The 26873-nt window shown below is 38.0% G+C and overlaps 1 protein-coding gene across 1 annotated transcript in view; it reads left to right on the plus strand.

Annotated features, from left to right (window-relative positions):
* The first annotated feature begins 7739 nt into the window (after window positions 1-7739).
* SNX16 (sorting nexin 16) overlaps window positions 7740-26873 on the plus strand; it is a 34924-nt gene continuing 15790 nt past the window's right edge. Inside the window, exons 1-4 of the mRNA XM_047783668.1 lie at window positions 7740-7942; window positions 9671-10151; window positions 14753-14839; window positions 23118-23266. Coding sequence (XP_047639624.1) covers window positions 9771-10151; window positions 14753-14839; window positions 23118-23266 — 617 coding nt within the window. The 5' untranslated portion in view covers window positions 7740-7942; window positions 9671-9770. The remainder of the gene's footprint in view (window positions 7943-9670; window positions 10152-14752; window positions 14840-23117; window positions 23267-26873) is intronic.

Raw genomic sequence — 26873 nt, forward strand, 5'->3', positions numbered from 1 at the left:
CCAGAATGTTATTCAGACATACACTCCTTCCCCATACAACTCATGATTTTGCATAAAGCTCATTCAAAGTTGGCTACCTCAGGGCTGGTTGACTGAAACCAGCAAACATGTTCTATTCCCCTGGTCACTGTCACTGGTGCAGTGTTGAGCATCTGATTTAAACAGTCCAACCAGGATGAATCTCAGGAACTTGCTTGGAATCTTCAAATGGAAGTTCTTTTTCCCACATGAATTAACAGGGAAACATACCTATTTCATCACTACTGGCAGCTGTCCTACATCATGAGGCTTTTTAGCCTAACACCACAGGAAAGAGAACAGAACCATTAAGTCATCAGTTCACCCAAGCTTAAAATCCAAACTCCTTCTGGATTTGCAGGCAATTTTGTCAACAGATTTGCTTATTAATGTTTCAGCAAATATGTCATACTTTATATTACTTTATACCCAAAGTTACAGTAACTGATTCAGAGTCTGGTACTAAAACATGAAATGAGGGAGTGCCTGTCATGGCTCAGCAGGTTAAGAACCTGACTAGTATTCATGAAGATGCAGGTTTGATCCCTGGCTTCTCTCAGTGGGTTAAGGATCTGGCATTGCCATTAGCTATGGTGTAGGTCAAAGATGCAGCTTGGATCCTGTGTTGCTGTGGCTGTGGTATAGGCCAGCAGTGGCAGCTCCAATTCAACCTCTAGCCTGGGAACTTCTCTATATATGCTGCAGGTGCAGCCCTAAAAAAGCAAAAAATAAAACGTGAAATGAGGATTTTCATTGTAGCTCAGCGGGTAAAGAACCCGACACAATGTCCATGAGAATGTGGGTTTGATCCCTGGCCTCGCTCAGTGGGTTAAGGATTCAGTATTGCTGCAAGCTTCAGTGGAGGTCACAGATGCAGCTCAGATCTGGTGTTGCCATGGCTATGGCATAAGCCTCAGCTGCAGATCCAATTCGACCTCTAGCCCAGGAATTTCCATATGCTGCAGGTGTGGCCATAAAAAGAAAAAAAAGAAGTGAAGTTAGCTGAATGAAAGAAGCATAGTCCAGGGCATATCCAAGCTGAGGAGAGGGCCAACCTGATTATAAGGATGAAAAATTATTGGTTAAACTGTTAGCTGTTGTGATGGGAAAGTAATGGCATCTCTTCACAAACACTGAATTCTCCAGAAGGACACACCATTCTCTCTCTTCAGGCCTCCTCACATATTACCTGGGTGATGCTCACGGCACATTTCCATAATTCTCTAAACTGGCAGTTGTAAGAAATTCTGGCTCCAGGAGTTCCCATCATGGCTCAGAGGAAATGAATCTGACTAGTAGTCATGAGGGTGCAGCTTTGATCTCTGGCCTCACTCAGTGGGTTAAGGATCCAGTGTTGCCAAGAGCTGTGCTGTAGGTCGCAGACACAGCTCGGATCCCGCATTGCTGCAGCTGTGGTGTAGGCCAATGGCTACAGCTCTGATTCAACCCCTAGCCTGGGAACCTCCATATGCCAGGGGTGCAGCGCTAAAAATAAAGAATATATGGCTCCAACAACCTGTGTACTACATCCTTAAGACATGGAGTACTCAGCAACTGGAATCCTCATCTTTGGGATTTAGTTGTCATAGGCAATAAATCTCATGTACCATCTAATTGCATATCTTTATGTATACCTACATCTACACCTATACCCATATTTATACACATCATTTGTCTATATCTATGCAAATATATATATATATACACATATCTATAACAATACATATGTCGATGTATATATGAGTCTGTACATCCAGGTGCATACATAACACTACATTGTTGTAACATCAGGGTAGTTACAGTAATTAAATGAGTTAATGTATGTAGGTGCTCAATGAGTAGTTGTTGATTGAATAAAAAGTGCCTGCAACATTTTATGTTCTCAGTACAGGCATTATTATTTGTATATATTGTAGTAAAGGCAGTAACAACAGGAAATCCCTAATTAAGCTTGCTTATCAATAAGGAAATCTAGTATTTCAAGTCAGTTCAAGTCCAGAAGCAGAGCAGACTCTAGGCACAGCAAAATCAAAGGCTCTATGATGCCATCAAGATGCTTACCCCCACTTTACTCTGGCTTCATCCCAAGTCTCTGGCAATTGCGAGAAGATGGCCAATGGTGGTCAAGACTCTGTGCTTCCTTGTTCGTAGCCAAAGGCAGAAAAGAAAGTATTCCCCCTCAAGCACAGGAATTAAATCCTTCCCCTTTCTTGGCCTTTCTCTTGACCCTTCTCTTCACCTGCCTATGCAGCAAGTAGCCCCAATGAGGCTCACAGGGCCTCTGGGAATCTTGGGGACGACGCAGCCAGGAACAAAGCCTACATCCAAACTGTAAAATGAGTTTTATGAGGGTGTTGCTACCACTAAGCATTAGTCCCTATACTCAGACAACCAACACAGCAGGCACAGGAAAGGATTCATATGATTAGTAATACTGAGGCCATGTTCTCTAGCCAACTGCAATGGAGACTGAGAAACCAATGATATGGCAATTTAGAATTTATAGTAGGAAGAGGGCTCTGACCTCTTACCAAGATTCAGATGGCTGGAATTCTCTAAACACAGAAAGACACTCAAATAGTTGGCATCCAAGAAGGTCCACTGCAGAATTATAAGAGGAGCTTCTGCCAAGTCAGCCACCCACATGGTATGCTGCTCCCTGGGGAAAGGGGACTAAGTGAACAAACTCAAGGGCTTGCTTGCCAATCCTGGTAACACTTCAGGAGTCAAGCAAAAGTGAAAGGAAGTTCTCTATTTCAGTTGGCTGCAGACTGATGCTTAGTGGGTCTCCAGTTAAGTAGGGCAGGTAGGATTGTTGCAAGATCTCCTCTTGCATCAGTGGTGTAAGAGTTTGACTCAGGTGACACTGAATGGCTGCATCCATGGTGTAAGAGTTTGACTCATTTCTGTGACTGAAAAGGCCAGTGTGGAGGTGTCAGGGCAAGCATGACTCGGCCAGTGGCAAAAGCAGCAATAACCCAAACAGACTGCCTGGAGCACAGAAGATATTTCTTGGTGAGTTTAGGGAAATGTAGAAAAGGAAAAATTTACAAGAGACTAGATTTCCTTAAAAGGAAGCAGGAAGCTGAAGCTACCAAGATTTGAATATTAATGTTAAAATCTAATGCCTCAGACATAAGGATCACATATGCAATTAGAGAAACATCTGGCATCTATCTTATTTCCTGGAATCAGAGTTCTTAGGAAAAGGGAAAGGGAGTACTTTTGCTAACTGGTTTCCTTCTTCCTCCTACAGAACATGTGAGGCATTTTTCCTAGAATGCTCTGCCACCCTATATTAGCAAAGTCGTTTTCTTCTAGGCATTCAAATCTCAGCAATCAGACACATCCTCAGAGAGGTCTGATTTCATGCTCCAGTGGATAATTGCTAAATGTCCCCTTGTCCCAGCCACTTTGATCATATTCTTCTCTTTTATTGTCTTCAAAGCATATAAACCTAGCTAAATTCTTAAAACTTACTCTTATATTTATTATCTGTCCCCACATAAACATTTACCGAATGCGGACCCCCTATGAAGAGTGGCTTTGCTCCTGTTATTACTGGTAAATTCCTGCACACTTAGAACAATAGCTGGAACATTTGGTAGGCAGGCAACAAATATTTGTTGAATGAATAGGAAGATCTGGCTCCTCAGAGTTGAGGCTATTTGATACCACATAAAACTTAAAACTACATGTGTATAAGTCTTTATTTCAATTCAAACAATTTTGTCTCTCATTATTAAACAGTATCTATAACAAATCCTCTACACTTTTTCTGCCTAAGATACTCCTCTTCCCAACTACACCCCTCGCTTCCCATCCAGACACATACTCCACCTGGTTAATTCCTTCCCAGTTCATCTGGTCCATCCAGTTCTTCAACAAGGTAGATGAAAGAAAGGAGACTTCAGAATGAATATCAGAGAGCATATCAAAATAACAATTGAGAAGCAGAGGACAGAAGAGGCACAGAAGAACATCTATTTATCAAGACACATTATTTTAGGAGCCAAAACTACAATGCATAAACTATACTAGAGCCAGGTTAATAGTCAAAGAGAAAGATAAAGGAAATGAAATCATTTGGGCCAGTGCTACATGCACTGAGGAGCCCAGGAGCTCTAGGAACTAAGTCCAAAGACCATTTTCAATCAATGTCTTGCCAAGTGTGGCATTTTATGTGTCTAGGCTCTGCTCTCTGCAATGACAGAGAAGGTATGGTGGAGGAGAGTCTGAGCCTGGGCATCAGAGACAGAGAGAACTGGGCTTGAGTCCCAACCTTTCCAAACGTAACTTCTCAGAGAATAACTTTTCATATATAAAGGACAAGTTATTTGGTGTCTTAGAGATTCAATCTGTAAAGGATCAATTATAATAATAGTACCTGACTCATGCGATTATTCTGAGGGTTAAATAAGTTAATGTACATAAAACCAATAGTGCAGTTTGTTTGCAGTTAACCACCATTCATTCATTCATTCTACAAACAGCTACATTATTATTAATTTTGCCTATCTTTGTAAAGTAGTTGAGCTACCTGTTTGACTCAAGATAATAAAAATAGCTATTGTTTACTCTGCCAGGCACTGTATTAAGTACTTACCAAGCAAGATTATTTTTTTTTTTACAACAGTCCTAGGAGGAAGAACTATTATTGTCAGATACCACAAATGAAACATAGCTGGAAGATGACAATTAATCCAGGTGATTTAAGCCTACCCTGAAGTGGTTGATACTTGACCAAGAAGATGAGTGAGAAACCTTGTATTAATGCATCGGAGACTTGTTACTTCCCACGCTATATTTTTTTTCTCAGGAAACTTTCTTTTTTGGAAGAATCTTACATACTGGGATGTTGAAACCTGGCATTGGGGCCTCAAAAAGCAAAATTCCTTCTCTATCTTATGCCAGGAGCTGCAGCATATCTCATATTTAATTAAGACCAAGACTTAAATGTACAATAATACCTGATTCATTGGTCTGTTTAATTTCAATAGTTTAGCTTTTTTCGGTTTTATTTTATTTTTGCTCTGCCTAACACCTTTTTTTAGATTTTAACCAGGCTGTAATGTTTGTTTGGTTATCTCCTTAAGGTTTCAAATGACACACATGAACTCATAAAACATTAGATCTTAGAAATCATCTATAACTAGGCCAGTTGTTTACAAATTACTCTGAACAGATGAAGGGATCTTTTCTCTTTAAGCAAAGTTGTTTCATTTTATTTGTTACATAGAGCAAGTTTCCCTTTAATGTGTCTTTGAAACCAAATTCCAGTTTGGCCTATATGTGCGTTTGTTTATATTAAACCACCAAGCTGAGCCGATAAGAAAACTTTAGTCACCCATTTTTATTCATTTATCCATTCAGTTTTGCCCCAACATATGCCAAAGATTTTACCAGTCACCAGAGAAGAAAAAGACATAGTTTCCACCTTAAGGAGCACATATTCTACACAGAAACAATCTAAGTGTCCACCAAGAGATGAATGGATGAAAAAGATGTGGTGCATATATACAGTGCAGGACTACTCAGCCATAAAAAAGAATTAAATAATGCCATTTGCAGCAACATAGAACTAGAGATTATCATACTAAGGAAAGTAAGCCAGAAAGAAAAAGACAAATATCATGTGATATCACTTATATGAATATAAGTGGAATCTAAAACAGGACTCCAATGACCTGATCTACAAAGCAGAAATAGACTCACAGACATAGGGGACAAGACTTGTGGTTGGCAAGGGGGAGAAGAGCTGGAGGAGGGGCAGACTGGGAGTTTGGGATTAGCAGATGCAAACTATTACATATAGAATGGACAAGCAACAAGGTCCCACTGTATAGCACAGGAAAATGTATTTGACATCCTACGATAAGCTATAATAGAAAAGTATATATACATGTATATAAAAAACTGAATCACTGCTGTACAGCAGAAATTAACACAACACTGTAAATCCATTATACTTCAGTTAAAAGAAGAAGCACATGTTCTAACTAGGAAGGCAGTCATATAGGGATAACCACATCCTATGGGAGCAAGGCCACAGCAGAAGCTTGCAGAGGGGCCTGTGAGAACATGGTGGAGAGGGATTCAGACAAGTCTTTGGGGAGCAGACTACCTAGAACTGAGCTTCAAAAATAGGATGAGAAAAGGAGAATCTCAGGTAAAATCAACCAGAAATACTAGCAAGAGAAAAAATAACTTTTTTTTTAAATACCTGGCCCATCTTACTTAATCACATTTCCTGCAATATCCTTCTAGACATTTGCGCTTTTTTTTTTTTTTTTAGCTATTTCTTGGGCCGCTCCCGCGGCATATGGAGGTTCTCAGGCTAGGGGTCTAATAGGAGCTGTAGCCACCAGCCTAGGCCAGAGCCACAGCAACGCAGGATCCCAGCCGCGTCTGCAACCTACACCACAGCTCATGGCAACGCCGGATCGTTAACCCGCTGAGCAAGGGCAGGGACCGAACCCGCAGCCTCATGGTTCCTAGTCGGATTCGTTAACCACTGCGCCACGATGGGAACTCCCATTTGCGCTTTTAATTCCTGGTTTAGAGAGTAAGATCCAAATTCTTTGAGTAGGCCCGTGAACCCCTTCATGTAATGACTTTTCTCTCCTTTACAGTCTATTTCCTCCAGATTAATTAACTAGTTAATTAATTGACCAGCTATGTATTGAGTACCTATCACATGCAATGAATCACAAAGTCCAGCTATATCAATCAATTATTTCTTATTCTGAGCTTTTCACTTTTTTTCTCTTGCTAGTATTTCTGGTTGATTTTACAGATTAGCTTTGCCAGAGATGGGGGTTGTGTGAAATGAGCGAAAGCTGGTTATAAGCTACAAACTTCCAGTTATAAAATCAGTAAGTCATGGGTATGTAATGTACAGCACAGTGACTACATTTAATAAAACTGTATTACATATTTGAAAGTTGCTAGGAGAGTAAATCTTGAAAGTCCTCATCACATGAAAAAGAATTCAAATTATGTATGGTGACAGATGTTCAACAGACCTATTGTGATAATCATTTTACTGTGTATACGAATATTGAATCACTCAATTCTAATAATAAACAGGCTCGCAGGCTGATCTGAATTTTAATATTTGGCTATAAAAGACGAATTTCCTTATAATCTTCAGGTCTTTATATGTGCACGTCTAACAAATTCAAGACTACATTATTTGAGATAAAATTGCTCTCAAGATGATTTTAAAAAACAAACAAGCAAAGAAACCAGCACCACCACCCTGAAAATTTTCAGGAGTTCTCTGCCAACAAGGAGTTCTGAATTATGTAGGGAGAATAAGTTGTAATGCAGCATTCTATCTTCCCACACCCAGGATCAACTGCCATCCATTAAAGCCCTGCTAATTCCAAGAAACAATGTGTAACCTAGTAGAACCAGCTCAAGCCGATGATGACTACAAGTCCCATGATGCAAAGCAGGAGCCTCAGCCAATGCTGGCCGTAATTCCTCCTGGGAGTTGTAGTCTTCTCCTCACCTATCGGGCAAATGACGTTTCTTAGCCTCCATTTCACAAAAGTTAACTTATAAAATAAAGTTACAGAAAATATGGTAAAATTCTTACCACAAAACTACGTTCAACGTAGTTTCCAGAGAGGGCTGGTCCCACAACTCCGGTGCCCACCTCTGGAGGCGGGCACCCTTTGCCTGACGTCACTTCCTGGATAGGAGGCCAGGCCCAGCCCCGCCCTCCACCTCGCGGGGATCATGGGCCCCGCAGCCAGGGCCAAGGCCGGCGGAGGCGGGGAGCAGCTGTTTTCTAGCAGGGGCGGTCACGTGAGGCGTCTCGGTGTTGTGGGTGGAGACAAAAAGCTGCAGTAAAGGGGGGGTCGGATTTAACCGTCATTGGGAAGCGCGCCTGAGCTGGATCGCCTAGAGGGCTGAGGTAGGGACCAGGCGGCGGGCGCTGTCTTGGGCGCTCGTGCGGGTGACACCTGAGCCCCCGTGGCTGGAGGGCGGCGGGCGGGCTCCCCAGAAGGGAGGAGAGGCGCGGCAGGAGTCCCCAGGCCAACCTCAGGCCACCGCCGACTCCGCTGTGAATCTGGGAGGTGCTGATAGCACACCGAGAGGCGGAGGTGGGACTGTCTTGGGGCCCCAGGTTGCTCCGAAGCAGTGGATCTCGCCATCCACCGAGCCCAAGACCCTTGGTTTGCTCAGACACCGACCAGACACTCCTGGGGTCGAGCTAAGCCCAGGTTTCTCCCTTTTGCTTTCACCAGCGACTTCTCTCGCCCATCGTGTTCCTCAGGCTCCAGCCACTTCACCTGTCCGAGGTTCTCCGGAGTAGGGCTGAGATGTTTGTCCTCAGAGTGTGTCGATGGCAGAGCAAAAGTGGGGACACTTGTAATGAGCCCAGTACCTTTTCATAACGTTTGGGTAGCGCTCACTCCCTTGCAAGGTCAGCACTGTGTTGGCCTGAGTAGTACCCCTAGCCCTTTGGCCTCAGGTGTTGGAGTGGCCAAGGGTAGGGCAACCCACAGCCGGTTAGGGGGTTGAGCTTGCAGACTTTACTTCTTTTGGGGGAGACCCTCAGGCAGAACCGAGGAGTGGTGAATCAGCAGCTCAGGTTTCACGACTCTTTTTGATGGTGGGGAAGGTTGCCCAGAGCCACGTGCTGGGTTGAAATTTTTTTTCAGCATCTCTCCGAGTTTGAGCAGCTTGTTTTCTACCTTTTTCACCAGTAGAGTTGCGTTGATACAGTTGGACAGGCGACCCGTTGTTATGTGCCTTTTCCCTGGTCTGTAGTTATTGCCATTTCTTGGTTTATTATTTAACAGCTTAGTGGTAAACTTTTTTCCTTCGTATCGTTATGAATTATTTTGAGACAAGATAAACTCCTCCTTTTGACAACAGAGCTTACTAAGTATGACGATTTGCTAAGTACTTGCAGTTTACAGCATAGCAGAATCGAGAAACTATGTAGGAAATTTAAACTTGTCATCATTTAGTCTTGTTGGATATAAGTTTAATGTTCATTGCGGTTTATTTGGTGAACTTCATTTGACCAAGTTTTTTTTTTTTTTTCCAAATCCATTTGATCCTGGGTTTAATAAACTGTTTCTTTAAAGGCTGTTATTATTTACCTTTTACAAGTTATTTAAGCTTCTGGTTCACTGTCATTACTCTAGGAAATTTTTCAGTTTCACTAATTAAATCTGAAGGAAATATAAATTTTTCTCGCTTTCTTTACTTCCCTTTCTCCTTTCCTCCTTGTACTGCTGTCTCTTTACTGTACTGTCCCTTTAGTGACAGGACCATAAGCAGAGAATAGAGCTTCAGAAACATCTTTATTATTTTTCCTCTTTCCAGCTCTTTTACATAGATGAGATGAACATAGAGATCCAATGCAAAGAAAGTAGAGGCAGGGGGAAAGGATAACATATAATATGAGGGTCAAGAAAAAGGGTGTGGAGTTCTGCTCTCTTTACCTTGCGAACGAGAGTTCTTAGACAGGGTATTTGGGGATTAAAGGAAGACATCTGGGGTGTGTTTTCATTCCAAATAAAGTAATAAGAGTGTTACAAAATTAAAAGAAATGGGCATGAACATTTTGTTTTTTTCTGGATAATCCTCCAGATTAAAGACTAATCTTTCAATATGTTCTCATTTTTAGATAGTGTATTCCTAAGAAGAAAACAATGGATTGCATATTACTTGTTCTCTAATTGTTTGGACTCAGAAAGGTACAGGTTTGTTGCAAAAGCCAAAAGAAGATGGCAACGCCTTATGTCCCAGTTCCTATGCCTATAGGGCACTCTGCTTCCAGTTTTGCAACCAACAGAAACCAAAGAAGTTCTTCTTTTGGAAGTGTCTCAACAAGCTCAAACTCTTCCAAAGGCCAATTAGAAGACTCAAATATGGGTAATTCGAAACAGACAAGTGTACCTGATCAAATGGATAGTACTTCATCTGTCTGTAGCAGTCCCCTCATTAGGACTAAATTTACAGGTGCAGATTCTTCCATTGAGTATTCTGCTAGACCAAGAGAAAGAGAAAGTGAAGAGCAAAATCCTGAAACAGTGAATTGGGAAGATAGACCTTCTACACCTACTATCCTGGGTTACGAGGTGATGGAAGAAAGAGCTAAGTTTACTGTGAGTATTGACTGTACATCAGTAGAAGATGGAAGATTGATTAACCTGAGTTCTAAACTTGTTACCTGATACTTTAATTTCTTGAACTTAAAGTTCAAACAGTTTTTACCCTTTAAATTGTCCTACTGTAGTGAATTTTTGCTTAAATAAATTTTCACGAACCAGACACAGCTATGAAATTAGCACACATATCAAGAGCAGAACATTATGACATCCTAAAAGGCTCCCCCCCCATGCTGTCAATCATTACTCATACTCCTGATAGCCTACTTAATTTTGCCTATTTCTGTACTTTACATAAGTGGAATTACTGAGTATATACTCTTGAGTATGGTCTCTTCGGCCTTATGTTTGTAAGATTCATCCTTGGTTCTGGATATAATTGTAAGCAGCTCATTTTTCTTACTGGTGTTATTCCTTTATGTGAATATACTACAATTTATTTACCTAGTCCACTATTGATGAACACTTGGGTAATTTCCAGTTTGGGACTCTTACAAATACTACTGTTATGAACCTTTTGGTACTTGTCACTCAGTAAACACATATTCTCATTTCTGTTTGATAGCCGCTTAGGAGTAAAATTACTGGATCATCTGCCCAGCTTTAAAAGATACTGATGACCAGTGTGCCAGAGGATCTGTACTAATTTATACTCCTTTAAGCAGTGTATATGAGAGTTAGTCCACACCCTCCCAATATGTGGTATTTTCTGTCTTTTTCATTTTAGCTATTCTACTACATAGGATAATATCACATTGTGGTTTTAATTTGCATGTAAAGCCTTATTTTTTTTTTTTTTGGCCATTTGGATATGTTCTTTTCTGAAGTATCTGTTTAAAACCTTTGTTCACTTTTCTTTTAGGAAGTCGTACCACTTTGATTTGTAGTTTTCTACGCATTTTGGGCATAAGCCCTCTTCTGAGAATATGTATTATGACTGTTCATAATATGTCTCTCGCTCTGGTTTGCCTTTTCACTTCCTTAATGATGCATTTATAATCAAGAGATCTTAGCTTTTTTTGTTTGTTTTTTTTTTTTGTCTTTTCTATGGCTGCAACGCGACATATGGAAATTCCCAGGGGTCTAATCGGAGCTGTAGCCACCAGCCTACACCACAGCCACCACGGCAGCATGGGATCTGAGCCATGTCTGAGACCTACACCACAGCTCACAGCAACGCTGAATCCTTAACCCACTGAGCAAGGCCAGGAATCGAACCTGCAACCTCATGATTCCTAGTCAGATTTGTTAACCATTGAGCCATGACGGGAACTCCAGGAGATCTTAGTTTTAATATAATCCAACTTATTAAATTTTTCTTCTGCAGTTAGCACTTTTTAAAATCTTCCTACTCCCGAGTTATGAATATGCTGTCCTAGGTTTTCTTCTAAAAGCTTTATGGTTGGACCTTTCACAGTTAGATCTGGAATTAATTTTTGTCCATGGTGTGAAGTAAGGGTCAAGGCACAATTTTTTTCTTCATATGGGATCAAGTAATTAGGGTTTTATTGAAAGGACATCTCTTTTTTTCTCTGCATCTGCCCCGTTGCCTATATCATAAATCACATGACTGTAAATGTATAGGTCTGATTCTGTGTTCCATTTTTCCCTCCTTTACCAATTCCACAGTCTTAAGTACCGAAGCCTAACCATGGTCTTGATGTTTGGTAGCTTAAATACTTAGCTTTCTGTTCCTCTTCATGAGTGTCTTGGCCCTTCGCCTTGGAATTGTATTGATTCTATAGACTAATCTAGGAAGAACTGACAACTTTATAGTACTGAGGTTTCTATTCTGTGTACCTAATCTGTTTACTTAAATCTTTAACTTCTTTTAATAATATTTTATAGTTTTCAGGACAGAGGCCTTATATCTTTTGGAGAAATAAATCTCTTGATATCTTAATGTTTTCTATTTGTTCATTGCTAGTTTATATATTTTGGTTTCTTATGGTATTATATATTTATGTAGCCAGTGACCTTGCTAAAGTCACTTATAAGTTGAAATAGTTTATTCTTTCTCTTGGATTTTCTTAAAGTAATGATTTCATGTTTATTTCAACATTTCATGCTATAAATTTATGTTAGTATGGAAGGACCACCAGGAAAAAAAATTTAAAATAATTGATGAAGATACAATCTTCAGATTAAAATAATGAAGACTTGATGATATGATGGGAAATCTGCAGAGACTTGACTTTTTTGCAAGTGATTTTTGGAAATTATAATAAATTGGTGGCTCGTGTCCTTACATTGACCTACCTTCTGTATGAAGAAATGAGCATTCATGGAGGTGACGTGGGAAAAATTTGTAGGCAAATTTAAGTCAGTGGTATATAAATAGGAACTTTTTCGAGACAATGCAGAGGAAGAAATCAATGACAAATATGAAATTAGTCATAATCATTTACTTATTAATTTAACCTACTATGTGCCAGGTCCTAATACTGATATAGCTACACAACTGAATGAATGAACGATGGATGATAGGTAATTTTTTTTCAACTGCCTGTATGTCACATGGTGACAAGTACTATAGAGAAGAATAAAAGAGGGAAAGGAAATACCATTTCTCAAAACTGGAATTGCAGTTTAAATAGTGTTGTGAGTTATGGCCTCAAAGAAAAGATGTTAACAACTAAGAATGAGCCATGAGAATATCGGAGAAAAAAAAAAGAGAAAGCTTTCCAGACAGTGGCACAACTGCCAAGACCCTTGTAGCTGACGGCAGAATAAGCAATGCGGAGAGATGTAGGAACTGAGGTAACAGGTAAAGGCAAGGGCTCATTTTTTAAAACAGGAAAATAAGATTAATATGTATTATGTGTAGATAAACCTAATTATCATGTGAAGTCAACTTTTTTCATGGATCAGTTACTCAGAGTCAAAAGTTTTGAAGTCCTTTTATCCCTTTTGTCTGAATTAGTAACTCCTAAAAAGAATGTTTCCTTTGTATCCCCTTTGTGACTGTTTTACATCAAGACTTTCTGGAGACTTTAAAGGGTATCCAGATAATCTTCTTCCTCACCTTTTATATGTTAACACAGATAAATTACTTAGATTTTACTTCAAAACTCATGGATTCATCCTTAACCCTTGCCAGTTCTCTTCCTTCAAAGCTGAAAGAGAAGTCTATAATTTAGAGATGATCTACAGTTCGTAAATAATGAATTGTCTCTAGATCATCCAATAGGATCATAATGTGAAATGTAATTTAAAATTCCTGGTAGCCATGTTATAAAAAAAAGAAACTGGTTAAATTATATGTAGTAATGTATTTTGTTAAACCTAATATATTTAAAATATGATCAACATATAGCCAATATATAATCACTTTACCGAAGTATTTTTATACCTTTTTCACACGAAGTCCTGTGTATATTATACTCATAGTATATACCAGTTTGGACTCACATTTCCAGGGCTCTATAGGCAATTCTGCCTAAAGTGTGTAGCCCTAGAGCTACAATATTGCACAGCAGACTTCAAGAGGAAAAAAAAAAGTACTCTTTTTAAAAGAGTTTCATTCATTCAGTAGATAGTTATTGAGTACTTCTTATGTGTCGTGTTCAAAATACTGTACCAAAAACTACTGGGGGATGTTTCTCTAAAATTTTGTTATAAGTAGTACTTTCTCATAATAAATTCTATAATTATGCTTTTGAAAAATAGAATCTAGTTTTTCTTACATGCTTTTTAAAATATTGACTTGCTTCAACCAGGTTTTTCTATTTGATAGATAATTGTGCATAATTATAGGATTGTAAGCTTTTATATAAGTAAATTTTCATATATGAGTAGTAAAACATCATCTAATTTATTTGAAAACTTTGCTTGGCAGTTACTGAGTTTAAAAATTAAATTGACTCTGTAAGACAAGAATGGCTGTTTTTCATAGTTTCTTCAAACATGATTGGTTCTTTTATTTCTTTTTTTTTTTCAGCCAACCCACGGCATATGGAAATTCCCAGGCCTGAACTGCATCCTATACCAGGGGATCAAACTAGCACCTCTACAGAGACAAGCCAGATCATTTCCACAGTGGAAACCCCATTTTATTAATTTTAAAATATGTTAGCATAAAATGTATTTTGGAGGCTGATGAGTTTATTTATTATTAGTATGTACCAAAAAAGCATTTTAGGGAGTTCCTGTTGTAATGCAGTGGAAACGAATCCAGCTAATATCCATGAGGATGCCGGTTTGATCCGTGGCCTCGCTTGGTGGGTAGGGGATCCAGCATTGCTGTGAGCTGCAGTGTGGGTTGCAGACGTGGCTCAGATCTCACATTGCTGTGGCTGTGCTGCAGACTGGCATTTGTAGCTCCGATTTGACGCCTAGCCTGGGAACTCCCATACAGATGTGGCCCTAAAAAGCAAAAAAAAAAAAAAAATCTCAAATTTGTCAGTCATATTTCTTAAGAAAAAAAAATCTTTTGGTGCCCTACATTGATTATTTATACATTAATTTCTGATATTTTATATAATTGTTATGATCTGGATTGTCAAGTAAATGTTTTCAAATTATTTGATTTGAATTTTAAATATTTTTACGTAAATATATTTTTATAAACTCCTCTGTCTCTCATTTTCTCTTCATAGGTATATAAAATACTAGTAAAGAAGACCCCAGAAGAAAGTTGGGTAGTTTTTAGACGGTACACTGACTTCTCTAGGCTTAATGATAAAGTAAGTACTTTAGTAAATCTAATACTGACTTTTCAATTTGGAATTATTATCTGTTTCTGATAGTTCTGCTGTTATATTTCTGTTTTTTTTCTCCTTTGTTATTTAACTAAAATTTTTTCTATTTTCTAAGAAAATTAACTGTTTCATTTAACTTTTAATAACCCAAAGTCCCATCTCTACACATAACTTTCTCTTTTTGGAACCAAAAACATTTTTAATGTAAAAACATGAAAAGTTTGAAATTGGTTACAAATATAAGTGATTATTTATATAATCTTGGAAGTTTGAAAAGATGTATGTGTATAATAAGACCCCCAGATCGTATGACTGCAGAAAAATGAACAAAAAAATTAGCATGTTGTATTAGTTTTCTGTTTCTATATAAGAAATTATCACAAACTGTGTGGCTTAAAACACATCTGTTTATCGTCTAGAGATTTGGAGTGCTCAGCAAAGTTTGCTGCTTAGGGTCAAACAAGGTCAAAATCAAGCTGTTGGATAGACTGGCCTTTTATCTGGAGACACCGAGAAAGAATAAGCTTCCAGTCTCATTCAGGTGTTGGCAGAGTTCGGTTTCTGGGTTGTGAGACCAGGGTCCCTGTTTCCTTGTTGGTTGTTAGCCAGAAGTTGTTCTTGGCTCATAGAGACAGCTCTCCAGCCCTTGCACATGACCCTCGGTCTTCAAAGTCAGCAAGAATAGATCAAGCCCTTCTCATGCTCTGAATGTCTGACTTTCTCTTCTGGCACCAGCTAGGAAGAAAGCTCTACCTTTATAGGGCTCATGTGATAAGATTAGGCTCACCTAGATAATCTTCCTATCTTAAGACCAACTGAATAGTACCCTAATTGCATCTACAAAATCCTTTTTGCTGTGTGTAACATAACAAAATCACAGAGGCAACATCAAGGGCAAAGGTCACAGGGCCACCTAGAATTCTTCCCACTGCACATGTGAGACAGATGAAGGATAACAACAAAGTAGATTAAGAACTCTTAAAAATAAGGGGTTTTTTTATAAACCCAAAAGTAGAAAATTCAGCAAATAGTATGAACAAAGTAAACCACAGAAGAAATATAAATGCCCAGTAAATTTGGAAAACATTTACTATCACAAATACACCAAGAAAAAAAAAATTAAGAAACTATTTTTCACCTGTCAAACTGAATTTCCATTGTTGGAAATAATGAGTCTTCCTAGACAACACCCTAAAGCTATGCATAATTTTGACACTATAATCACATTTCTGGGATTTATCCTATATAAGAAATTTTGGATATGGTCCGGATTTAGCCCTAAAGATACTTACGCTTTTTTATTTACTACTTTCTTTGTTCATGTTTTTTTTCGTTTTTAATAGTTAAAAATGAGAACCAACCTAAATTTCCAACAATAGGGAATTGATTAAGAATTGCAGTAAGGGAGTTCCCGTTGTGGTGCAGTGGAAACAATCTGAGTAGGAACCATGAGGTTGTGGGTTCAATCCCTGGCCTTAGTGTGAGCTGTGGTGTAGGTCACAAATGCAGCTCAGATCCCGAGTTGCTATGGCTGTGGTGTAAGCCGGCAGCTACAGCTCCGATTCCACCCCTAGCCTGGGAACTTCCATATGCCTCGGATGCGGCCCTAAAAAGCAAAAAAAAAGAAAAAAAAGAAAAGAATTGAAGTAAGAATTCAGTAGACAAACAGTAACTGAGGTGTTCACAGAGCTGGAGGGAAATCAGGTGGGGTAGGTGGGGGTGTTTGGTATTTAAGAAACCAAAAGAAAAACTTCTTTTCAAAAGAAGCAAGTGGTGTATGATGCTTCTGAGAGGCCAAATAAAATGACCTTGGACCAAAAAGTCCTTCCTAATTTTGACAGATGTTTAGTAGAAGAAATTTTACTGGTGCTATTCTCTTCTATCTGCCACCTTCCCCACTCTTCTTACTGGTCTACTCAAAACTTCTCAAGTTGATAGGTGCTTCAGATGTTTGGTAGTGGGAAATTCCATTTATGTGACTTTACATCTGCCTGAGTCCCAAAAAGTTTCTGCCATTTCAGAAACCTCAGTTTGAATGAAAAGGTAAAAGATAAAGTGCTCAGCTTAATCAAAGTGTTGTTAAAATGACTTTTTGCAGTGTGTGAAAATACTTAAAGTATTATTTCTTATATATTACTGCTATTATATATAAATTTTATTTACTCCTCCTAAGTTCTTATTACATTGACAATTTAAAAAACTATAATTCTTTACTTCTGTTCATTTTTTAAATGATTAAACAAACGAGAAGACCAAAGTAATTCATGAAGTTACTAGATAGTAAGTGGAGTTCTTAGCTTTCTTATGAAATTGTTATTCATTTCAACAGTTTCAATTTTTTATGATTTCTTATTTTTCCTTTTAAGACTCATCTATTATTTAGTGTTTACTTCCCTTTATCCCTCCAGATTCACCTTTATTGCCAAAATATTTCTTATCCTCAGCAAGCTGAAGATAAAAAAATAAAGATTAAAAAAATAAAAGCTGAAGGTAAAAAAAAAGATTAACAAAAGCTTAAACTTTTGAAGAAAGTTGTTAGTAGTTTAATTTAAATCTAGTAAATATCTCCTTCATACTTTAAGTTGGGCACTTAAAAATTAATGTGTCTGTGTCAGTCTTCTAGGTACCAGAGCTCTACCCATCACCCGATTTTACTGGCAAGAATCAAAAAAGTGTGTCAAACACCAGCAACCACAGTTTAAATGGTAGTTATTGTTTTTATAATAGTTAAAAAATAAAGTAAAATCATAGGATCTTTCATTTTATAAAACTAATCATGAATTATTTGTGAAACAACTAGTTTGAGTTCAGCGCTGTGCCAGGAGTTCAGTACTGAGTAGAAACTATGCAGCTCTGATTCTAATTTTAAGGAGCTTAAATTTTCCACTTATCTATAGTAGCAAGGGAAAAAAATAGTTAACAATATGAAAATTACTTAACAATAACACTCTTTAGAAAGAGGAAATTTTCTATAGGATGCTATTTTTTTTTCTTTTCTTTTTTTTTAATTCTCCTGGCTTATAATCTGGCTTCAGCTTCTCTAGAAGTTTATAAGATCCTCTTGTGAGAAAGAGGGCAAAATTATGAGCAAGATCTGGTACACATAGGGCTTTTTAGAGTTGAGACATCTGGCAGCCTTGTAGGGCACGCTGGCAATAAATAGTTTGCAGAAATATGGCAATGAAAAGTGGGGTTTTCTCTATATTCTGCTTAAAAGCTCACTGTTGTCTATTTACAACTTGCAAGAGTAGATTGAAGCTGTGAGGTAAAAAATGATTATTCTTAGTTGGTTCCAGGCAGCAAAGCATAGGGAGAGAGCAGAACCATTATCAGCTCACCGTCCTCATAATGGACGGTGAAAATCTGGGCTAATCCTCCCATTAAAAAAAATTCAGCGGTAATCCTCAACATGTCTTATCTCTTGGGTCACGCTGTCCTGTACTGTGCCGAACTGATTGACAGCATGTAGTTCATAAGTAGCATCCTTAGATTGCCTTTCACTGTCTTTCTGAGAATTTTTTCACTTTTCTCCTTTGTTAGATCTTTTTTCCTTTATCTCATATCTTCTTTCTGGAATTACTCTTTCCTCATAGTAGAATTAATTCCCCAGTAATTTCTTGGTGAAAATTACATAAATAGTAATGTCTATTAGACCACACCGTCTAAAAATATTCTCATTCTGTCTTCAGACTTGCTTGAAATTTGGGCTGGGTATATAGAATTCTAGGTTGGAAATAATCTTTTTCAGAATTTTGAAGACATTAAACTATTGTCATCTTGCTTTTAGTGTTGAGTGCCACTACTGAGAAGTCCAAAGCTCTCCTTGCTCCTGATCATTTATGTTACCTGTTTTTGTCATCTTTGGAAGTCTGTTGAATCTTCTCTGTAATTAATCTGAAATTTCACAATGCCTTTTTGTACATTTCTTTTCTTCTGCTATCTTGGACGCGCTGAGCAACTCATGTCCTTTCGTTCAGAGAAATGTTTGCTTTTTTGTTTTTTTTGATTGGCATATAGTTGACTTACAATGTTGTATTAGTTTCAAGTATATAGCAAAGTGAATACATATACATATATCCATTCTCTTTTCCCATATAGGTTATTATAGACTATTGTGTAGATTTCCCTATGCTATCCAGGACTTCCTTGTTAATTATCTATTTTATATACAGTAGTGTGTATATGTTATTCCCATTCTCCTAATTTATCCCTCCCCCCCCACCCCCAACCACGGTTTCCTCTGTGGTAACCATGGCTTTTATTTTGAAATGTGAGTTTGTATCTGTTTTATAAATAAGTTGTTTTGTGTCATTTTCATTAGATTCCACATATAAATGATATATGAAATTTGTCTTTCCCTGACTTACTTCACTTAGTACAATAATCTCTGTGTCCATCCATGTTGCAGAGAAATGTTTTTCAATTGCTTAATTAATGAATTCTTCCCTCCTACATTCTCAGTTCTCCCTTTCTAATTCCTTATATTTTTCTCCCTTTTTCATTCTCTTTTTCTTTTTTGCTATTTTGGAGATTTTCTTCCTTCTAAGAGCATCTTTTTATTCTCTGAATATCCCTTTTTGTCATTTCATTCTTATTTCTTGAATGTAATATCTTAATTCATTGAGTATATTACTGATTGTTTTTATTTTTATTTTCTGGTTTTTTTTCTCCTTGTGTTGTCTGTGTTACTTTTTTCTGTTTGTCTTTGTCTTCCATGATAAGTAATGATGTATAGTAATGGTTATCTCATCATGTTTGAAAGTTGGGTACTAAAAGCAGATTGGAATCTCTTACTCCATGGGTGAGGCTGATTTGGCTTTAAAATTCACTGTAGGAGTTCTTGTCGTGGCACAGTGGAAACAAATCCGACTAGGAACCATGAGGTTGCAGGTTCGATCCCTGGCCTCGCTCAATGGGTTAAGGATCTGGTGTTGCCGTGAGCTGTGGTGTAGGTGACAGATACAGCTTGGATCCAGCGTTGCTGTGGCTGTGGTGTAGGCTGGCAGCTGTAGCTCCAGTTGGACCCCTAGCCAGGGAACCTCCATGTGCCACGGGTGTGGCCCTAAAAAGTAAAATAAATAAGTAAAAATTAAAAATTGTTGAAATTCTCACTTAAAATAAAAAATTAAAATAAAATTCACTGTAGAATGTCGAAGGTGGGCCATTGGAAAACTTCTGAGATCGGGATCTTTAGGTCATTTTTCATGGGTTGATCAAACTCTAGACAAGTGTTTTCCAGTCTCCTGCCTTCTGCTGCCAGTTCATGAGCAATTTGAGGTCTCTGTCCATAATAAATTTGGTGTGGATTTCCGTACACTTTGGGTTTTCTTAGCTCTCCTAAGTCAATTGCTGCTCTCCCCTCTACTTGTTAGTTTGCAGTATATTGTGTTATGTTTTTTCTCTTTACTGTAGTTTTAGTGGAGTTGCAGAAAAATAGAATTAGATGAGTGTGCTGAGTTTTCCATCTTAATTCCCTGAACATGTGCATTACTTTTTTAAAGGCTTGTTTATAGAAACAGTAAATGCCCATTATGATATTTTCCTAGAAAATCTACTAATGTTATAATTTGGTGAAATATAAAAACTAGCATTTATTAAAGTTATTTCAAGCTAATGTATAACTCCAAGTTGTTCTTTACTCAAAATAAAGTTATTAAAAAGCACCTGTAATATAAAGGCTTTGGAAACAATTGTGGAACAACTCTCTCTTTTCTGAGGATTATTTTTTAAAGGAAAAAAATTCTAACCATGCATGTAGATATATGTGACATTTAAATTTTAAAGCTTCAAATTAACAAAAAGACTATTTCCTCTTCATGGCTTTTACTATTTTCATTGCCAACATATTAAACAACAAAACTCCAAGGTCAAAACTGTCTAGCTAACATGAAATCAAATCAGGGTTTTCAGTATAGAAATAGAGACAGAATGTTGTATTTTATATTTTTACTTAACACTTTACCCTGTGAATTTTTCCTAGTCTTTTTTCTTACCTTGTGATATTTTTTCTTATATTTAAGTATAAAAATGTGAAAATCTTTGGTTTCATTTATCCATTTATTGAACATAGATGTTGACTGCTGGTAGTGTAGCAGGCATTATGCTAGACATTGAAGATGCAGCTCCAAATAAGACAAAATCATTGCAGTGTTGTAAAATGGTCCTCAGTCTTAGCTGTACTTTGGACTTCCCTAGAAAGCTTTTTAAAATTATAGTGTCTCAGCTATTCCCCAACTGATTAAATCCGAGTATGTCAGAAGTGGGACACAGTCATTAATATAAGATACTCATTAATTATCCCCAGAAAAGAAGGGCTTGTTCCACAGTTGAGCCCTCACAAAGTTTGGTAAGAGAGTCCAAAATTTAATAAGCATTATTTATATCATGATAAATGTTATTTAAAAAATAATGATTTGGGCATGTGTGGCAGGTTGTCTTTTCTAAAAATGCCCACAGCAAGGAGCTCCCATTGTGGCTCAGCAGTTAACAAAACTGAACCTGACTAGCATCCATGAGGACACAGGTTCGATCCCTGGCCTCACTCAGTGGGTTAAGGATCTGGTGTTGCCATGAGTTGTGGTGTAGGTCTCAGACACAGTTCGGATACCTCGTTGCTATGGCTCTGGCGTAGGGGGGTGGCTACAGCTACGATTGGATCCCTAGCCTGGGAACCTCCATATGCTGCGGGGTGGCCCTAACCAAAAAAAAAAAAAAAATGCCCACAGCAGTATTCTCAATACAATATGCTCTTCCAGAATCTTGCCACTGACCTTGAAGAGGTAGACTATTTCCCACCCCCCTTTAAGCTTGGGTGAGCTTGTGACTAACCAGTAGAGAACAGTGGAACTGATGCTATGTGATGAGGCTAGATCATAAGATGTACACAGCTTCATCCTAACTATATTGGATTCTCCCCTTTAAAATCCAGCCTCTATGCTATGAGAAAGTCCAGGATAGATGGAAAAGCCATGTTAGGCTTGTTGCTGACAGCTCCAACTAAGGTCTCAGTCAACAACCAGCCTCATCCACTATAAGTAAGTAGGAGTGAACTTCAGGTAATCCCAGCTCCCAACTTAAGTCTTCCAGCTGAGGTTCTAATTCATTATGGAACAGAAATAATCCATCCTCGCCATGCCCTGTATGAATTACCAGCCCACAGAGTCCATGACCTAATAAATGGTTATTTTATACCACTGAGTTTTGAGGTAACTTGTTACCCAGTTATAGTCACTTGGTCGGAGTGTATAAAGGGAAATCTAACCTAGCTTAGGAGGTGGAAAAGTCTTCCCTAAGAAAGTAAAATTTAAGCTAAATATTCAAAATGGATCATAAGCCAAAATGTAAAAGCTAAAATTATAAACATCCAAGAAAAAGAAAAAACAGAAGAAAATTTTTGTACCCTTGGAGTGAGCAGATTTCTTAAATATTATCTAAAAAAACATATCATAAAAGAAAAAAAAAATTAGATTAAGACTGTTAACATGAAAAGTCAGACCACAGTCTGAGAATGTATTTGTCATACATTTACTTGACAAAAGCCTTTTATCTAGAATATATAAAGAACTCTGGCAATTAATAAAAAGACAACGTAATTTTTTTTTTTTGTCTTTTTGCCATTTCTTGGGCCGCTTCCGGGGCATATGGAGGTTCCCAGGCTAGGGGTCGAATCGGAGCTGTAGCTTCCGGCCTACGCCAGAGCCACAGAAACGCGGGATCCAAGCCGCGTCTGCAACCTACACCACAGCTCACAGCAACGCCGGATCGTTAACCCACTGAGCAAGGGCAGGGATCGAACCCGCAACCTCATGGTTCCTAGTCAGATTCGTTAACCACTGCGCCACAACGGGAACTCCCACAACGTAATTTTTTTTAAGCAGAGGGTTTGGAAGACTTGAATGGATAATTCACCAAAGAAGATATGCAGATCCAAGCACAGGAGAAGGTTTTAATACCATTTGTCAACAGAGAAATGCAGATTAAGGCAATTAAAGCCACAGTGAAATACTGCTACACACCCAGTGGAATGGCTAACATTAAAAAGATGGGCAATGTCAAGTGTTAGCAAGGATGTGGAACAACTGTACTCCTATGCATACTCCTGGTAGAAATCAAGAAGTAAATCAATCAAGGTGTAAAAAGCTTAGCTGAATTTTAATTCTTTTATTGTAAGCTTGTTTTGTGAATAGTTTTACGTAGTTAACGTGATCGATTTTGTAGAACTGATAAAATTGAGTTGCACATTGTGTTTTTTCTTCTTTTGCAGTTAAAAGAGATGTTTCCAGGCTTTCGATTAGCACTTCCACCAAAACGCTGGTTTAAAGATAATTACAATGCCGACTTTTTAGAAGAGAGACAATTAGGATTACAAGCATTTCTTCAAAATTTAGTAGCTCACAAGGACATTGCTAACTGGTATGTAACAAATGGAAATTAAGAGATTATAAGTGCATTCTAATAACTGGTTTAAACTAAAGAATAAATTTGGGACCATATTTATTCAAGCACAAAAGTATAGGGTAGCAATATAATTACTTATCCTCTCTAATAAAACACTAACTGCAATTTTCTTGCCTTTTTTTTAGTAAGGACTCTATTTGGTGTTTGATTTATGTTAACACTTCCAAAAAGTCAGCAAAGTTGAAAATTCAATATGCCATATACTCCCCCCACCCAGCTGTAAACTTGATTTTAGTATTTTAAGTAACAATTTAAATAAACGGGTTCACATATTGGTAGATTTTTGGTAATATGACACTACATAATTTTGAGGGTAATAGTTCTCCAAAGTAATGCAGAAGATAAAATTATAAAGTCAGGTTAATTTATACAGAGAGTAAAGTGAAAATACCACAAACCATTAAAAACAGGAAAAGGATCTCTATGGGGTTTTTTTAAGTATCAGAATATATTTATAAGAAAATGGTTAGGTCATTTAATATCATCTGGGTATCTAATTTTGGAATTTATGTTATTAGATAAATTAGAATCATTTTTTTTTTTGGAAAAAAATCAGAGGGCATTTACAATGTAGCAATATAGCATATTATATAGAGACATATGTCTGTAACTATCTTTAGCAGTTTGGGGCGTAAGAATGGAAAACAAGGAGTTCCCACCATGGTTCAGCGGAAACAAATCTGACTAGTAACCATGAGGATGCAGGTTTGATCCCTGGCCTCGCCCAGGGGGTTTAGGATCCAGTGTTGCCATGAGCTGTGGTGTAGGTTGCAGACGAGGCTCAGATCCCGCGTTGCTGTGGCTGTGGCAAAGGCCAGCGGCTACAGCTCCTATTCAACCCCTAACCAGGGAACCTCCATATGCCCTCAGGTGCGACACTAAAAAGACAAAAAAGAATAAAAAACAAGAAAACCACCCTCACTTTTTCCACCCTTTCTTCTTAGTCTTTTTTTATGTGTATCACCTTGAAATACACATAACACATGTTCTATTCATATACGTCATCTTCTTCCTGTGTGTAGTCTAAGCTCAATGACTGCTTGAGATCTCTGCCCATCCCCCCTCACTTTCCTCTAATGAAGGAACTACTAGACACACCCTCTTTCAACTCCAGGTTCACATCTGCAGTAGCCTCCTTGACATGTCCTTCAGACATCTCAACATGACCTCAAACCTAGAACAAACTTCTAAGCTTACTCTGTGTACTTTTCCCCTAATATTGAGAAGCAGCACCTACCCAAAACCCAGAAGTCATCCTTGATACATCTCTGCCTTTACATTTCAAATACCACTCGAATCTGTGTACTTTTCTCCATGCCTGCCATCACCACTCTAGGCTAAGCAGTTATCTCTCACTTTAATTATTCCTTTCCTACCATTCATCTTCCTCATCCACTCTTATTTCTATAGCCCATTGGAGCCACAGTGATCTTTTGTAATTCAGTTTAGGTCAATCTTTCTGGTCCCTGACTACCTGTCTGTCTTTCCAACTTCATGTTTTGTTATTATTCACTGCCCCCATTCTCTGCACATCAGCCACATTGGTCTTTTAATTTTTCAAAATCACCTCCTTCTTTGTCCTGTAGGACCTTCAAATATTCTGTTCCCTGGAAAGACAACGTTTCAACACTACTTCCCTTGCTCCCCCAGCCCCAGCCTAGGTAATTCCTATATGTCCTTCAAGTTTCAACACAGATTTCACTTCCTCAGGTAACTGGCTCTCCTGACCAACCCCTCACCTACCACCACCACCAAAAACTAGGTCAGGTCTTTCTCAAAGTATCTTCCCTGCTTGTTCTGAAAGTCAGTTCCTAATACTTCAAGACACCCATTGCATGTAATGAATTAAATTCCTTCCTGTACTTATAGAATGATACTACCTATTATGAATCTTAAGAATTAGAAAAAAAGTCACTTACATCATTGTCAGTAAGGTTTAATCCTCTTGTAGAATCCTAGCTGAGAAAGGTTGGTTCGTACTTTACTTTCACAGCATTTCAGTTAGTAACTATTTCTGTGATTGTTTGACTATTCTCCCACCAGGCTGTAAGGTGCATCCATGTAGTAGGCTATGTGGCTGTTTTACTTACCAATCAGTGGGCTAACAGAATCCATGCCCTATAAGTACCTATTGAATGAATGAATGGCAGAACTATTAGTATTTCCTGGTGTACTATTTCAGAACTTTTCAATAGTCTTGAAACAAACATGACAAAACTTAGCAACTCTGTGTCCAAGTCTAGGTGGTGGGAACATAGATGCTTCCTACTTTTCTATATTTTTTATATCTCTCCAAAGAAAAAAGAAAAAAAAAGTTAATGTTAATTCAAATACACAAAGCAGGAAGAAAAACCAACAAACTCTAAAATCATAGAGAAATCCTTTGAGAACAACGTATTTTATACCACCCCATAAAAGAAGACTTTCACAGCTAAGAAGTCAATGCACCCCACCCCCTTTCTCTCATTCCTTATTTATGTCTCTGTATTGAAAATATGGTAAATTAAAATTAAATTTATTCTATAAATTACTATACTCCTTTTATCCAATGAAATATCAGATAGTGTGAACCAGGTTGATGAATTCATCTTGTGACTTTACGATTTTTTTTTTTTTTTTTTTTTGCTGTGCGCACAGTACATGGAAGTTCCCAGGTCAGGAATCGAACCTGAGTCACCGCAGTGACAATGCCAAATCCTTAACTGCTAGGCCACCAGGCTTGATTTTTTTAAATAGGAAAAGTGTATCTTAGTTGAGATGTATCTCTTTTTTAAAATTGTGATCATAAATCTCGGTACGTTAAACATTTAAGATCCTGTTTCTAAAACTGCAACCCTTAAAACAGTGACAGTGGTCTTGCTCAATTCATAAATGTTTCAGGGAAAGAAAGATTTCTTTGTCAAATAAGTTGGGGAAAGGTGTCATTTGACATTCTTAGAATATTAAATGTTCTAAAAGCCTTGCATGAAAGCTTCTTGTGTGCCTCACATTTACTTCCCTACTTACTTTCATCATGTCTCAGATGTTTAAGGAATATAGTAAAATGACTCAGATAGAACTCTAAATAAGGTGTGTATATCTTGTTTTTCTAGGGTACTCACTATCTTTTTTGTAGGTGCTGAGTAGTGTTCTTTTACTTCACAATTTAAGCAGTTTCTTTAAAAAAAAAACTTTTTGTATTATAGTTGATTCACAATGTTTTGTCAGTTTCTGCTGTACAGTGAAATGACCCAGTTTACATTTATATACATTCTTTTCTTCACATTATGCTCCATCATGTTCCATGATGGCCTTTTTTTTTGGGGGGGGGTGGTTTTTTTTAAGGCCCCACCTGCAGCATATAGAGGTTCCCAGGCTGGGGGTCAGATCGAAGCTGCAGCTGCTGGCCTATAATACAGGCACAGCAACAGGGATCCGAGTCGCATCTGTGATCTATACCACAGCTCACAGCAAGCTGGATCCCCAACCCGCTGAGGGAGGCCAAGGATAGAACCTACGTCCTCATGGATACTAGTCAGATTACTTTTCCCTAGCCACAGTGGGAACTCCTTAAGCAGTTTCT

This window comes from Phacochoerus africanus, chromosome 6 (genome assembly GCF_016906955.1).
Source record: "Phacochoerus africanus isolate WHEZ1 chromosome 6, ROS_Pafr_v1, whole genome shotgun sequence".
Lineage (NCBI taxonomy): Eukaryota > Metazoa > Chordata > Mammalia > Artiodactyla > Suidae > Phacochoerus > Phacochoerus africanus.